The sequence below is a fragment of the Clarias gariepinus genome, chromosome 9 (genome assembly GCF_024256425.1).
Source record: "Clarias gariepinus isolate MV-2021 ecotype Netherlands chromosome 9, CGAR_prim_01v2, whole genome shotgun sequence".
In the NCBI taxonomy this organism is placed as follows: domain Eukaryota; kingdom Metazoa; phylum Chordata; class Actinopteri; order Siluriformes; family Clariidae; genus Clarias; species Clarias gariepinus.
In genome coordinates, this window is record NC_071108.1 from 32,626,786 (window position 1) to 32,643,330 (window position 16,545).

General features: G+C 42.4%; 1 protein-coding gene across 4 annotated transcripts in view; it reads left to right on the top strand.

Moving 5' to 3' along the window:
• Positions 1 to 16,545, top strand: part of ncor2 (nuclear receptor corepressor 2) — an 87,929-nt gene that overhangs the window by 39,724 nt on the left and 31,660 nt on the right. For 3 of the 4 annotated variants that reach the window (XM_053504657.1, XM_053504659.1, XM_053504660.1), the window contains 9 exons: positions 3,682 to 3,748; positions 3,844 to 4,016; positions 4,171 to 4,258; positions 5,195 to 5,373; positions 6,120 to 6,174; positions 6,445 to 6,543; positions 10,099 to 10,310; positions 13,864 to 14,021; positions 15,576 to 15,638. In XM_053504657.1, coding sequence (XP_053360632.1) covers positions 3,682 to 3,748; positions 3,844 to 4,016; positions 4,171 to 4,258; positions 5,195 to 5,373; positions 6,120 to 6,174; positions 6,445 to 6,543; positions 10,099 to 10,310; positions 13,864 to 14,021; positions 15,576 to 15,638 — 1,094 coding nt within the window. The remainder of the gene's footprint in view (positions 1 to 3,681; positions 3,749 to 3,843; positions 4,017 to 4,170; positions 4,259 to 5,194; positions 5,374 to 6,119; positions 6,175 to 6,444; positions 6,544 to 10,098; positions 10,311 to 13,863; positions 14,022 to 15,575; positions 15,639 to 16,545) is intronic. The other variant, XM_053504658.1, reaches the window with a different exon arrangement.

Genomic DNA, 16,545 nt, shown 5'->3' on the forward strand with positions numbered 1-16,545 from the left:
ACTCATAACAAGAAAAATAACACACAAAAATACAAAAAAACAAATATTGTAAAAAATGTGGAGATTCTGTCAGCTTGCATCCGCACTGCAGACTCTTGGTCCTGTCTCGTGTTTGTCGTCATCACTCGTCACACCAAACCTAGCAGAACAGACGCTGATCACAGTTTTTGCTCTGGTTGGCTGATAAGGAAGAAAGAGAAACCAACAACAGTGCGAGACGGAGAGCTGAGCCCAAAGATTTCATGGTCAGATGTGTGAACTAAACCTGAGCAGCTCTTCACAGTTCCACCGCTTGTTTGTGAGCTCAGGGTCAGCAGTGATCACAAATCGCTTTCGTCTCCCTACTGCGGCTCCCTCTGGCTTTAGATAATAAATGATGAGTATTTAAATGTGTTTTATTAAATTTTCTTTAGTTTTTAAAATGTAATTCTGAATTTGAATATTATGGTGATCTTGTAACTATAAAACAAAACGGGTTGAATAAAATTATTTTGTCGTCACGCCGCTTTTCAAGCCCCGGTTTTATTTAGGTTGATGGGCGACTGCACGCTGATGACTATTGGTACACCGAAGCAGACACCATTTTTATTTTGCAACTTCGGTTTTTTATTTTATAAATACAAAGAGGATTCAAATAGACTATTAGTTTTAAATAGTTTTCTTCGAAAGTAACCTTCAAGTCAGCGTCTTTTTTTCAATTAGTTTTTTGCTGGATGCAAAAATAAAGCTTCATTTTCTCTGTAGCAGTTCATCGATTAAATAAATGCAACAAGCACTGTTTTTTTTCCCCCCTATTGATTTTATAAATGCAACACAAACGGTAGATGCGATATATTTATTTAAGATGTCAAAAGGGTTTCGTGGCTTCCAGTGTTTTTTTTGTTTTGTTTTTTCTGTGGGAAACGGGTCCAAATGGCTCTTTGAGTGTTGCCGAAGGTTGCCGACCCCTGGACTAGGCAAACAAAATTGCAGAAATAGGCTTCATGTTGACAAATAACAGATTTGTTAAGTAAAATTCCGACAACATCTTTAAACCGATATATATTATAACCGATTTTCACAAAGCTTCACAAATTTTCAGTAGGTGCACCACTTGTGATACGGTAGTCCAGCTCCTGCCAAACGCGGTGTAGCGTATCTCACATCACATTCTCCAACGCCTCGATGGTTCTCTGCTTGATTTCCTGTAAGCTTGTAGGAAGAGCGTATAAGATCGTCTTCCCTTTCACATAGACCCCTGGAAAAAAAATCACAATGTGTCAAGTCAGGTGACTATTTCAACAGCATGTTGTCATCATCACTGAAGTAAAACATTAAACTTGGTTAATCTCAGTACTGAGATTGTGTATGTTGTTAGACTAGGAAATGATGTCACATTCTTTTGAGACACCCTGTGCATCACTTTTTCACCTTCATGAAGCCGTAAAGTTATGAAACGACATAGACTGGAGACCGTGTGTACATCATAAACCTCCTCGTAACCAACCTGCGGTCAGAGCACCATCGAAACTCGCCAGGAGCAAATTAAAATCTTACAGTTTCATCTTTCATCGAAACATGGCATCCCAGCATTAGGTTTAGGATCAAATCAAACTCGGCTTGAACCCTAATGAAAACCAGACTTTAGGGAAAGTCGTAGTTCCCTTCATCCACCTCTCTGAAAGTTTTGCACCCGCACTTCTATATATAACTCGCACATCTCTTCCAGCTCCTGTTCCAGCAGTGTTATTTTCTCACAGTGATTAGACTGTGTGTGTGTTTGAGAGAGAGGAGGAGAGTACCTGAACAGATGAGTGCTTTGATCAGACACAGTCGGACGCTTTGTTCTCGCAGTCTTTTATTAATCTGAGCGCTGTTTGCTTGTGGGAAACGCTGCTCCTCATTTCTCTGCTGCACTCTGCTGCACACTCAGTGCTGACTTAAATGTGTGTGTGTCTGGTGTAATAGCGCAGTCTTTTTTTTTTTTTTTTTTAAACCAGATTGAGAAAAAAATAGTTTTACACTTCCAGGTTCTGACTCTGAGTGTCGGAATAGTTTGAATAATCTTTGTGTTCAGGCAACGTCCAGGTTTCTGGTTGAAAAGTCACAGGGATATACACACTATAAGCCGAATTGATTCATTTGCATGTCCTGATTGTTCACAATTACAAAGTGACTTTTATCTGACTTTTCTTATGCGGACTCGTCTGATTTCACGTGCACATCGCTACATCTCTGCTCGCGCCATCTGGGTTAAATCGTTTAATCAAAAAATACGCTCCGGTCGACGGTGAGCGGTCAGACGGCCGTGTTTGTCGAGGTCCAGACGAAAGGAAGAAAGCCAGACGTCTCGCCTTAGCTGTTTCAGGAGCTGCCAATGACGTCGACACACGACGCATGCGCAGAGGATAAAGTTCACATGCATTCTGATCTCACTCCAGTCACATGACCGTGTATCGGATACAAGTAAATAAATATATACCCGATCTAAGACCACATGCAAAAATGAAACCTCAGAATTGTCAGATTGGGGGAAATAAAAAATCGGATTTGAGTCACTTCAGCCTGGTAATGCGAATGCAGTCAAAGTGTTACGTCAGCGCCGATGCGGTTTAACACCTCTCCCCGTCTTCGTGCCAGACGAAAACCGTTGGCATTTTTGTAGCCGAGGACCCGATCGGCCAAACCGAAGCGCTAATTACTAAGCGCTTCTCCAGCCACACTCAGTGTTGTTAAGCCTTGACGACTCATAAGGAGCAAAAGCTGGTTCATAAGTAATCATGAGATGTCATAACAGGGGCGTTCACTTGCGTGGATGAGAGTATGAAATGTTTTTTTTTTCTTTTCTTCTGTAAGTCCCCTACATACGGACATCCGAGTTATGAACTTTAGAAGATACAAACATGTGTTCGCGCACGATCAAGGAAGTTAAATCACATGTCTGGCGTACATCGTCACCTGCGTGCAAAAGTGCATTGTACGTGGGCGGATATGATTTTAGTTTGCTCCTGGCGAGTTTCGTATTTTTTGCTGTACAAGACCAGGGTGTCTGGAAGCAAGTGTAAAAGCAGCGGAGATGAAGCCAGTACCGCTAGGAAGTGCCAAGCAACAACTACTGAGACAAAAGTGCGAATAATTGAGAGATCGGAGCGAGGTGAAAAGATGGCGGACACCGCTCGCTCTTTTTACACGAATCCAGTATAAGAGCGAAATAATACGTCTCAGTGAGAGACGAACTCCGTGTTGATGCTTTTACACGAATGTGAATGTCAGTCTTGCACTCCATCCTATTAAGCGTGATGATGAGGTTCCTGTCTCATTGGCAATGTTTGTTGGGTAATCGGAGGGCTCCTAGTTAATGCCCCTAATCCCTGCCTCTGGGGTTTTAGGGCACCTTTAAGTGCCAGTCCCGAGTCTGAAGGGTCGTTCTTCTGTTGGCACGTTTTTGTCTCGAGTCCGAGGTGTACGTTCTCCGGCTTCAGAAGTCTCCTCTCAGTCTCAGCACCTGCTGTGGAACAGCCTGTGGTGTTAACGCGCTGGACATCAAGACCAAATGCAGGTCGCCATGGCAACAAAACAGGTACACTCGTGCTTCTAGTGTATATGCGCACGTGCCTTACCCGAATCCTCTGCTCCCTCTCTCTCTCCCTCTCTCTCTCCCTCTCCCTCTCTCTCCCTCTCTCTCCATCTCTCTCTCTGTAGAAACCAGGTGATGAGGAAGAAGCTCATTCTGTACTTCAAGAGGAGGAACCACGCTCGCAAGCAATGGGTACGTTCCTCAGTGATGTCACAGCGGTCCTGCTTGTGTGTGTGTGTTCTGTAGCTCAAGCCTGAATGTGTGTGTGTGTGTGTGTGTTGGTGCAGGAGCAAAAGTTCTGTCAGCGCTATGACCAGCTGATGGAGGCCTGGGAGAAGAAGGTGGAGCGCATCGAGAACAACCCGCGACGCAGAGCCAAGGAGAGCAAAGTGCGCGAGTACTACGAGAAGCAGTTCCCCGAGATCCGCAAACAGAGGGAGCTACAGGAGCGCATGCAGAAGTAAGTGCGCCCCCCCCCCCGGGTTGCATGGTGGCGGTGGGGGAGGGTGGATTGGGTTGGGGTGTTTATGCTACAGGCTAGGCACGGGTCTGTGACTGACTGTGTGTGTGTGTGTGTGTGTGTGTGTGTGTGTGTGTGTGTGTGTGTTGTGCAGCAGGGTGGGTCAGCGTGGCAGTCTGGCGTCCGCAGCACGCAGCGAACACGAAGTGTCCGAGATCATAGACGGCATTTCAGAACAAGAGGTGAACACACACACACACACACACACACAAATGTGTCTGAACATAAAGACGGTTAGTTTCACATTTAATATATGATTGTAATGTCAAATGAAGCTAATTAAATTATAGACAATAAAATTAATGAAAATTGTAATTATATCTACAGCACTTTTTGTTTTATCAGTACTTTATTCTTTATTGTATTAATTATATGTTAATGTAACAGCATTGTCTCTGTAAGCATGTGTGTGAGTGTGTGTGTGTGTGTGTGTGTTCTTTTTTTTGTTTAGTTTTTTTTCCTTCCTGAGCTGTGTATTTTCTCTGAAGGTTTTTGTTATAAGCGCTGAAGAAATGGATCTTAGTTTGATATCAGAAAAGAAGATCTCTATTTTTGAGCTTCTGCTTGATTAATAAACACCAAGCATGCAGTTATAAAGTTTAACTGTCTGTCTGTCTGTCTGTCTGTCTGTCTGTCTGTCTGTCTGTCTGTCTGTCTGTGCGTTGCGTGTGTAAGTTTCGACGTCTGGTCTAGACATGAACTAATTTTTTTTATGCCACTAGACGCTTTCACAAGTTGACAGGTTTTGTGGCTAAAGCACTTCCTATATATACATATATATATATATATATATATATATATATATATATATATATATATATATATATAAAAAATATATATATATATATATATATATATATATATATATATATATATATAATGTATGCATGCGCACTCTCTCTCTCTCTCTCTCTCTCTCTGAGAGTGTGTGTCATTACAGCCTTTTCCAAATTCTCTGTTTGACTGGTACTTCTTTAACTTGCCAATGGAATTCTCTTTTGCTTGCTGTCTCACTTCAAGTTTTTCTTTCGTTCTCTCTCTCTCTCACTGTCTGTCCCTCTGTTTCTCTCTCTCTCTCTCTGTCTCGCTCTCTCTTTTTCCCTCTATTCTATCTTTAGAACTCTGAGAAACAGATGCGTCAGCTGGCCGTGATCCCGCCGATGCTGTTCGACGCCGAGCAACAGAGGATAAAGTTCATCAACATGAACGGCCTGGTGGACGACCCCATGAAGATCTACAAAGACAGACAGGTGATGAACATGTGGAGCGACCAGGAGAAAGACACCTTCCGGGAGAAGTACGTACACCTTTTTTTCTTTCTTTTTTTTCCCCCCTTCCTCTGTTAGTGTGTGTGTGTGTGTGTGTGTGTGTGTGTGTGTGTGTGTGTGTGTGTGTGTGTGTGTGTGTGTGTGTGTATCAGCCTTTTCTTGTCTCACTGTGAGCTTTACGTATGTACAGGCAGCCATAAAAACGAACTTCCTTGTTGACTGATAAGACCATACGATAACTTTATCGTGTGTGTGTGTGTGTGTGTGTGTGTGAGTGTGAGAGAGCGCGCACGCGCAAAACAATCTGATAACAAACAATTCTGTTGCCTAATTAAAAAAAAAAGAAATCCGAGTCATTCAGTAATGAGATTTCTGAAGAAATTTGTAATATTTCCTTCAGTATCACAGTGTCAAGTACGTGTGGTTTTCACTGCTGCACACAACCTCACATCTCACACACACACACACACACACACACACACACACACACACATACACACACACACACAGAGAGACAGACACACACACACACATAGCCTCCAGCTTGAAGTGGAGCTTGTGATGGGGAGTTTGAACACAGAGGTGGTAGTAGGCGTTTTTTTTTTCTTGCGTTACCATGAACAACATTTTTTAGTTATTTGTTCAGGAAGAAAGAATAATTAACGATAAAAAAATGATTTGAGCTTCATCTGTTCTCATTGTGATTTAAGACCGTACTATAATCTCTCTCTCTCTCTCTCTCTCTCTCTTTTTCTCTCTCTCTTTCTCTCTGCAGGTTTATCCAGCACCCGAAGAACTTTGGCCTGATAGCCTCCTTTCTGGAGAGGAAGGTACACCTGCCCTTTTATTTGTTCCTTATTTATCTCTTTTTTTATTATAACTCTGCTGACCTGCTCTATAACACACACGTACTGTATGCCTTGTATTTTTACATTTCACACACACACACTAACTCTGCACATACACAGTGTGACGTGAGTTATTCGTGTTGGGTGTGAATCAGACGAGGCCACACTCAATGTTTATGTTAAGCAGTCAGACCTATACTCCAAAGAAATCTTTAAAATTATTCATGTGTGTGTGTGTGTGTTTGTTTTCAGACTGTGGCAGAGTGTGTCCTCTTCTATTATCTCACGAAGAAGAACGAGAACTACAAGAACATTGTGCGCAGAAACAACCGCCGCAGGGGCCGCAGCCAGGTACAGCTTCTGGGTTAAACTACATTACCCAGCATGCACTTTGTTTCATCTCTTTCTCTCTCTCTCTCTCTGAGTGTTTGTACTTGTACTTCTGCATTTGTAGTTATTGACTAATGTACATTTATCCTTGGATATTATTTGATTTGTCTAAGTGACATAGCAAGCATTTTTAAAATATTTTATTATGCGTAATTATTTTTATGCAAATTCTTTTGGGTCACTTATTTATTTACACATTTCTTTATTTATAGACTCTTAAGTCCTTGCGTTCTTATTCACTTACAGAGCACTTACATAATTACCTATTTACCTCCATGTCCACTTTTTGAATTAGGGATTTACTTGGATAATCCCGTTATAACTATCTGTTTATACAGCTAATCCCATTATAACGGACTCTGTCTATACGGCTAATCTCGTTATAACGGACTCTGTCTATACGGCTAATCCCGTTATAACGGACTCTGTCTATACAGCTAATCCCATTATAACGGACTCTGTCTATACGGCTAATCTCGTTATAACGGACTCTGTCTATACGGCTAATCTCGTTATAACGGACTCTGTCTATACGGCTAATCCCGTTATAACGGACTCTGTCTATACGGCTAATCTCGTTATAACGGACTCTGTCTATACGGCTAATCCCGTTATAACGGACTCTGTCTATACGGCTAATCTCGTTATAACGGACTCTGTCTATACGGCTAATCCCGTTATAACGGACTCTGTCTATACGGCTAATCTCGTTATAACGGACTCTGTCTATACGGCTAATCCCGTTATAACGGACTCTGTCTATACGGCTAATCTCGTTATAACGGACTCTGTCTATACGGCTAATCCCGTTATTACGGACTCTGTCTATACGGCTAATCCTGTTATAACGGACTCTGTTTTTACGGCTAATCTCGTTATAACGGACTCTGTCTATACGGCTAATCTCGTTATAACGGACTCTGTCTATACGGCTAATCCCGTTATAACGGACTCTGTCTATACGGCTAATCCCGTTATTACGGACTCTGTCTATACGGCTAATCCCGTTATTACGGACTCTGTCTATACGGCTAATCCCGTTATTACGGACTCTGTCTATACGGCTAATCCCGTTATTACGGACTCTGTCTATACGGCTAATCCCGTTATTACGGACTCTGTCTATACGGCTAATCTCGTTATAACGGACTCTGTCTATACGGCTAATCCCGTTATTACGGACTCTGTCTATACGGCTAATCTCGTTATAATAGACTCTGTCTATACGGCTAATCCCGTTATAACGGACTCTGTCTATACGGCTAATCTCGTTATAACGGACTCTGTCTATACGGCTAATCCCGTTATTACGGACTCTGTCTATACGGCTAATCCCGTTATAACGGACTCTGTTTTTACGGCTAATCTCGTTATAACGGACTTTGTCTATACGGCTAATCTCGTTATAACGGACTCTGTCTATACGGCTAATCTCGTTATAACGGACTCTGTCTATACGGCTAATCCCGTTATAACGGACTCTGTCTATACGGCTAATCCCGTTATTACGGACTCTGTCTATACGGCTAATCCCGTTATTACGGACTCTGTCTATACGGCTAATCCCGTTATTACGGACTCTGTCTATACGGCTAATCCCGTTATTACGGACTCTGTCTATACGGCTAATCCCGTTATTACGGACTCTGTCTATACGGCTAATCCCGTTATTACGGACTCTGTCTATACGGCTAATCCCGTTAAACGGACTCTGTCTATACGGCTAATCTCGTTATAACGGACTCTGTCTATACGGCTAATCTCGTTATAACGGACTCTGTCTATACGGCTAATCCCGTTATAATAGACTCTGTCTATACAGCGTAATCCTGTTATAGACGGCCTGAAACTCGGTCTATACAGCCTAATCCCGTTAAAACAGACTCGGTCAGTGTAATCCCGTTATTAACGGACTCTGTCTATACAATGTAATAATAATGTTATAATCCCGTTTAAAAACACTTTTTAGGCCTCCGAGTGGCGCAGTGGTAAAGCGCTCGCCCTATCATCCGGAGATCGCTGGTTCGAACCCCGGGTGATGCTGTTTTCCTCTCACAGCCGGAGGCACAGAGAGAGCTGATTGGCCGAGCTCTCTCAGGGGGGAGGGATGAGAGGTACTTGCGCTCCCACATTAATCACGGCTCCACAGCCAATCAGGGGCATCTGTGAGCTCGCGCACGCGGAAGGAGCGGCTAGCGCTTTCCTCCGAGTGTGTTACTCCGCCCCTAACGGTGCGTGAGCAAGCAGTTCGAAAAGATGCGGTTGGCTGACGTCACACGGTTCTGAGGAAACACGTGATAGTCTTGGCCCTCCCGGCTGAATGGTAGTAGTAGCCTTAATGTGGGAGCCCCCTAGTGACGGGGAGGAATTGGCCACGACTAATATTAAGGAGAAAATTGGAAACCCCCCCCCAAAAAAAACACTTTTTAATGAAGTGTTTTTAAAATGTTGGTTGTAGAGCAGTTTAACAAACAGACCAGCGTACATGTGATCTCTCTGGCGAGACCGGATGTTAAACTTGGTGTCGTTACCTACATGAGTTTGGGAAGACATGGTTAAAAAATACAGCTTGTAAAAGCTGAGTAATCGACCCTAACATGTGAAAACATTGCTTTGTGGTCAGCTCACGTCTGTAAATATCACTTCAGTGTAATGCAGCCGCTGGTAGAAAATCTAGTGTGCGCACGCACACACACACACACACACACACACACAGTTTTTCATACAGATAAGTGCTTGTGTAACCGTGCATGAGAAACTGTGCACGCGCACAGATCTGTAACGGGAAGTCTGTTCTGTGCTCTGTGTGTGTGTGTGTGTGTGTGTGTGTGTGTGTGTGTGTGTGTGTGTGTGTGTGTGTGTGTGTGTGTTGCTGTAGTATTACCTGCGGTATTCCTCAGCCCTCTTCACTCAAACCGAAAAACCTCAAAGGCAGAGCAAACTAGAGCCGACCTTTCCATAAATCCTAAGCTTCTGTCTGCTCGCTCTTTTAAAAAAATATATATATATATTTTTTATCTTCCATCTCTCCTTTATCACTTTTTTTTTTCTTTCTCGTAGCTTAAACACATTCTCTGAAATCAGGAAACCGAAATGCCCAAATTAAAGAAGTGAGAGCTCGGCTGATGCAGACTGAGCTTCTCACTTTAGGTTTTTTTTTTTTTTTTTTTTTTTTAACGCAACCCTGTCACCCTTTTTTTTTTTCCGGTACAAAAGGTCAAAACTGTGTGTGTGTGGAACTGAAAGAGAGAGAGAGAATATGTTAAAAAGAGAGGGGAAGTGTGCCGAACTGATGGTATGCACTAGAAAGCTGATGCATCTTTGTCTCGTCTGAAATTTGGCAGAGAGGAAGTAGATGGTTTAAATTGCATCACGAAGCACATTTAAGGGCGTGTAGGTCCGTCCTTGTTATTGTGAAAAAAAAAAAAAAGAAAAACCCAAAAAGCTGAATAATATGTAGAGGGTGTATTCTAACTCGCTGTGTTCTCTCTCACACACACACCCGCACACACACAGAATAACCAGCAGCAGCAACATCAACAGCAGCAGCAGCAGCAACAGCAGCAACAGCAGCAACAGCAGCAACAACAACAACAACAACAACAACAGCAGCAGCAGCAGCAGGTGAACCGGAACAACCAGGAGGAGAAAGAGGACAAGGAAGCAGAGAAGGAGGGAGAGCGTGACGAGGGCAAGAACGACGGAGACGACAAGGAGGATGGCATGAAGTGAGTTATCGCGCCGTCAGCTTAATGGAGCGGGATTTCATTACATGAGGCGTTTTATTATTTTTTAAAAACTTTCGAGTCCAGAATTCCGTACCGTTAGCGGAGTGTGGAATGCCGTTCTCGGGTCCCTTCGGAGTCACGTGAGGAAACCATACAGTCTCCTCCACGCACGTTAATTACGGGTCTCTACTTCCGAGATAAAGATTATTGAGCGAGTTTGCCACGAGCGTCCCGAGCTCTTTCCCCGCACAGCACGTGTGCGGCACTCGGCGGATGCCCTTATTCAGCATGACTTCTGTTTATCTCTAGAAGTCGAGCGTTGCTCAAGGGCCCACACGTGGCAAGGAACATTTATTTACAGAGTCACGGTTCTAGAGGGATTCGAACCTCTAAACAAGAATGGGGACAGAATCTCTCCTGAGTGTTAAAGAGAAAGAGAGATGGGTAAGTCTAGATCTAAGAAGACTCATCGCTAGACAAAGTACTCAGTTTCCTTTGTAAAGATTGCAAAACTTTTCAGCTAAGCCTCCACGTGATCTTGAGAAATTCCGCCTCCTGCACTACGATTGGTTAGAACAATTCAGTCTCGTCTGGTATTGGTTAGAGACCGTGATCACAAAGCCAGGAAAGTTTTAGAAACCTTAGAAACACAAGCAGTTATCAGTTCTTCAATCTCAGTGTCACTTTAAACAGGATTTATTTATAATTAAGCGATTACAAGATGGATGATGATGATGCTGATTATTGAAATGATAAAGAACGGTCGCTAAACTATCGCCAAACATGTCTGAGTGAGGTTGAGAAATCCCGCCGAACGGTTAGCCTCAAGAAGAGAAGCCGTCTCATCTGTGATTGGTCAGAAACCCAGAGCATGAAGGCAGGACTTAAATTCAAGACTTTAAATTCCCTCATTTTTTTTTTTTATTTATTTATTTTTTTTTACTTTTGTTTACGTTAATGTTCCTGAATGTTGGATTCCATCAGATTAGATTAGATTTAGCTTTTTTGGTCTGGTTCGTGCACAAAACCAGTGGAATACATTTAGCATCTAACCAGAAGTGTGTAAGTTTCCTCCTTACAGTAAATAATGTGGTAAGTGAGGTTGTAGGTTCATATGTACAGGGGTGAGAGTGGTTAATGTACAGGAGGTGCACTGAGTAATAGGGAATAGGGGATAGGGTGTGTGTGTATACCGTATAACTCTGCAAGCTTTGTGCACTGGATAAGACACGCCATCGTGCTGTTATTGTTTTCACTTGAAAACTGGTCCATCATGTTGCTTTCTGTACAGGCGTGCAAATATATTCTCCTGTAGTGTTATTTATTTATTTTGTTTATTAAGGGCTCGGTATATAGTATTGTGCAAAAGTTTTAAAATCGGTAGTACATGTGTTATATACAGGTACGCTTATCATGTCTTACATTCTGTACAAAACCATTCAGTATTTACAAAACGTTATTAATAAATAATATTGCAAAAAATATATTTTTTTATGCCTGTAAGGAAAGCAACATTTTACACGACAGACCAGTTTTCAGAGGGAAACAAACGGAATTTTTGGGTTTTGGAAGGCGCTTGTCTGACAAAGTCGTATGCTCAGTAAAATTTAACAGCTTTTTGATTCAAAGTGCTGCACAAAAACATTTCTACATAAAAGAAACCTCTATAAAGGTCCCTAAATAGTTATCAAAAACAATTAATATTTTAAATACTTGAAAATAATCAAATTCTAATTTTATTTGTCTCATGCACTGTACGATATGCAGTGAGATGCTTAAATGACCACTTGTGACCTTAAAATCAAGATTATCAATAAAAATAAATTATGGAATAGATTAAGAATAAAATGTATGAAAACTTAGCTGTAAAAAAAAAAAATAGAAGACAAAAATTTTAAATATTAAAAAAAAACTTGTTTTTTGCTGTACAAAATATACGTAATATAAAAAAATGTGGAAATTGATATAAAGTTTTAATAGAAATGTCTGGGGAGCGTGCAAACAGGCATGAACATGAGATAATCAGTAGTTTTAGATACAGGTGTGTGACGCATGCTCACTAACACAGCTGTTAGGTTTCACTGAGCGTGCTGGAGAACCCTAAGTGACGTTCGGAAATATCACACATAATACGTAAAATGATTTTGTACAGAATAAAGCAGACGTGATAGAGATGTATAACAACATTTGGACTACAGATAGCATGGTGGCTAAGATTTTTACTCTGTTCTGGACATCTTACAAACTCCCAAAACTTTGTATTATTCATGGATTGGGGTCTTTTTTTTTTCTTTTTTTTTTTGTACCTCATTATGAAGTTCCTGGAGTGATTGAGTGTCAGGTCCAGGTGAAAAACAAAGAGTTCCTTGTAAACTCAACCTGCTTTAGTGTCTAATCAGCTTCTAGGTTTTGCACAGTCCTTTAAGTTCACAAGGGTGTCATTGATTATCGTCCACCTAAAGCAAGCAGTCGGTACAGCTCCTTTAACTCTTCCACCGAACACAAACAGCGTGACGGTTCAGTTTCCAGGCGAGCGTCACACGGCGCTATGAGCTCCACTCTCAGCCTGCAGAAGGCCACCGGTCCAGCTGGAGCTCCTATATTTAGCCTCTTTCTCTACAAGACGTGGAAGATAAACGACGGTGCGCCACTTTTACCGTCACTGTTGGTGGATGAACTCGAAGCCTTGTGGTGGGGGATGTTTAAAAAAAAAAAGAACATTTATTGTTATCCAGAAATATAACAGAATAATTCTGTTATTCAGAAATAAATCTGAAGTGTGTAAGTGTGAGAAAAATGTGTCTAGATAATAGTGAGGGTACAGTGGCAAGGAAAAACTCCCAGAGATGGCAATAGGAAGAAACTTTGAGTGGAACCGGGCTCAACAGGGAACCCATCCTCGTTTGGGTGAAGGGAGGAGCTGGAGCTGGTCCCTTCTCTGGATGCCTCAGGATCCTCGCAGGGTCGGCCTTTGTCTATTGAGGCTGGCACAAATCCCCAGATGCCTCAGAATGGGTAGAAAAATACAGAACAGGTGAAAAGAATTAGCGTAGCGTAGACAATAAGACATTTTTTTTTAACATTCTTTTTTTTTTTGCGCTTCTCCCAACAGAGATTAAAAAAGGGATGCTGAGGTAGGAAGAACTGTTTATAGCCGCTGTATTGAAAGCGCTAACAGGAACCAGGGTGTTTTGCGTTGAGTAATTTCAAAACCTCTTTCCTTTTTCAGTCTTTGTGGTCCCTGACGCTTCTGGCCAGAAGGTCTGAAGGTGGTTTCGGTGTTTTCAGCCCAGGTCCCGGAGCGTATGAGTAATTATGTGGTGGTGATTTTTTTTTTTTTTTTTTTTTTTCGAACAGAAGCGATACCAGGCATCCCGGAGTGCTTGGAGGATTTCCAGTAGTGGAGAAAACCTGGGAAATTACAAACAGAACAGATAATAAAACAATAGTTTATAATATTAATGAGAAATGTGACATTTAAGTCTCCTTGTGTGACTCAAGTATCAAGTGTGTCTCACATCCCTTCCTTCTCTCTCTCTCTCTCTTTGTACAGAGATGACACGTCAGGAGAAGACGGCGAAGATAAAGATCCTCCGGTCGCTAAAGGACGCAGCACGGCCAACAGCCGCGGCCACCGCAAAGGCAGAATCACTCGCTCCATGGCCAATGAGCAGGAAGAAAGCAGCTCTCCTCCTCTCAGCGGGGAACTGGGTCAGTACTCGCACCTCAAAACACACACGCACACACATACACACAGCGCTTATAGAGATGATCTTACGTCACAATATTCAGGTTTGCTGACAAAAGCCCAAATGAGATAAACATGTAAATAAGACATATTTGAGTGCCAATTATGTGTTAAATTAGTAATAACTTTATGGGAACAAAAGAAGAGAAAGTACGAGAGCTCACATCCTCACGGCAGCGTACCCCTCGAGGTTCCGGTGAGGTCCAACCGCGGCGGCGTTACAAACGTCATCACGTCCTGCTGCGACATCGTAATCAAGCAGAGCATCCAGTATCATCCAGTACTGTCGGCACGCTCCGGACAGGGACGGGGAGCCTAATGAGTGACCAGACACCGTCTTATACACCCACGGCCGTGTACTGCGGCGGCTACACCAACAAGCTGGGCACCGTAAGACTAATTAATGCAAGGGCTAAAGAATCCGTACATCGCTGCCATAACCACTACGTGACTCGAGAATGCGCACAATAACTCAGGAACACGCACAACAACTGTAAGAGACATAACTCAGGAATATGGACAATGAGTTATAATGAGCCTGTAGGAGGCATAACCCAGGAATACGCCTAGCAACTTCAAGTGGCATAACTCGAACACGCATAACTCAGGAATGTGCCAACAACTAGAAGTGTCATAACTCAGGAATACGCAGCATGACTGTAAGAGGCATAACTCAGGAATATATAACTTGGAAATATGTGCAATAATTGAGGGATATTCTGAATAAGAAGGAAAAAGTTTACTGACTGTGAGCAGTAATCGAGCAATCAGCCTAACCTGGGAATATACGCAGTGACATGGATTACAACTCAGGAACGCTGACAGTAACCTGGGAATATTTGTGAAAATGCAGGAACACGCCCAATAAATCGAGAATACCAAAAGGATTCAATGAAATACAAGCAAAAACTGCAGAAAATAAATACGTGCAATAACTCGGAAATATGCACGCACGCACAAACAAAGAAACAAACAAAAACACACACACGCACAGTAACTCGGAAAAATTCACTGAAAGAGAAAAATGTGATGCTTGGACGCATGTGAGCAACAAACCAGAAGAGTGAACTGTGGGTGTGGAGTAACTTGTGTCTTGCGTGTGCAACTCAGAGGGGATCTGAGAGGGGAGGGGCTTTTGTAGGTTTAGGGTACCCAGGGGTCGAGCACATGTGGAGGGTCTCAGGGGTAAATAAATCTCATCAGGGCTAGATTTCTCATCAATAAATCAGATGATGGAGATGAAGTTTAATAGGTGATAAGAAACTGAGCGAGTAATTAAATACTTAAAAAAGTAAATATTTAAATGTTGAAGTAAATAAGGTAAGTAATAAAAAGAAAAATACACATTTAGACGATATGTGATATGATGAAAGAAAACGAGTCAGTAATAAATAGGACATAAGGTGGATATAAAATAATGAGGTAAATGAGTAGATAAATAATGAACAGTCCCTTTTTATTATATAAATAATAAAATCACTTGTTTTCTTTTAAACATCAACACTGTGTTGTTTTAGCAAACCTGGAGATGAGCGAAAGCTCTCGCTGGACAGAGGAGGAGATGGAGACTGCCAAGAAAGGTATATATATATATGTGTGTGTGTGTGTGTGTGTGTGTGCGCGCAACAGGTTACGGGTCTTCTACACTTCTGTTCTGATAAACTGCGTGTTTAATAAATCTTGGCAACTCAATAAACAATTACCCACTTTACAAATCTCTCTTTCACACACACACACACACTATTTTACGTGCATCACACAACCGTTAATTGTGTGTTCAGTCCTCTGAGAAGTGTTACCGCCTCTCAGGGCAGAGCGAATCCCGATTGGTCACCTGTGAGAGCCAATCGAATGATCCGCTGGATCGTCACTCTTGATAATGCTGCTAACTCGGCTCTGTTATCGGTCGGTCACGGCGTCAGTCAGACCGACTTCCTGTTAAACATGCACGACCTTTAGTCTCTCTCTCTCTCTCTCTCTCTCGACGACGAGCCGTGTGGTAACACCTCTTCCAACGAAACGACCGCCGTGAATGTTCTGTGAACCTCTCAAAGCTCCGCCCCCCCCCCTTTTTTTTTCGTTTTTCTTTTAAATAGAAGTGAATGTTGGTATCAGCGATTGGTTATTTTTTTTTGTGGGGTGACATTTGCTCTACATACTTCTTTATACACACACACAGAAACAGCACGTTTCCGTTACCTCAGCACAATCGGTGTCGTTGCTAAGCAGGTTATCAGAAACACTGATAGCGATCAGTGCTGGAAAACAGAGTAAAGGTTACGCACCATGGCGTGAGGTTTAGGGCTTTGAACCCTCTGTAGGTGAGGCGGGAGGTTTTGGCCACAGTGGAGCGTCTCGCTTGGCTGAAGTGCGGTAAAAGGAAAGGAGCGGATTACAGTGTAAGGTTGGGAAAAAACAGCAGCCGCTGTCGATAATGATCGCTCACTGTGTCAGCCTGACATCTGTCACCTTTTAACTACTCTCTCT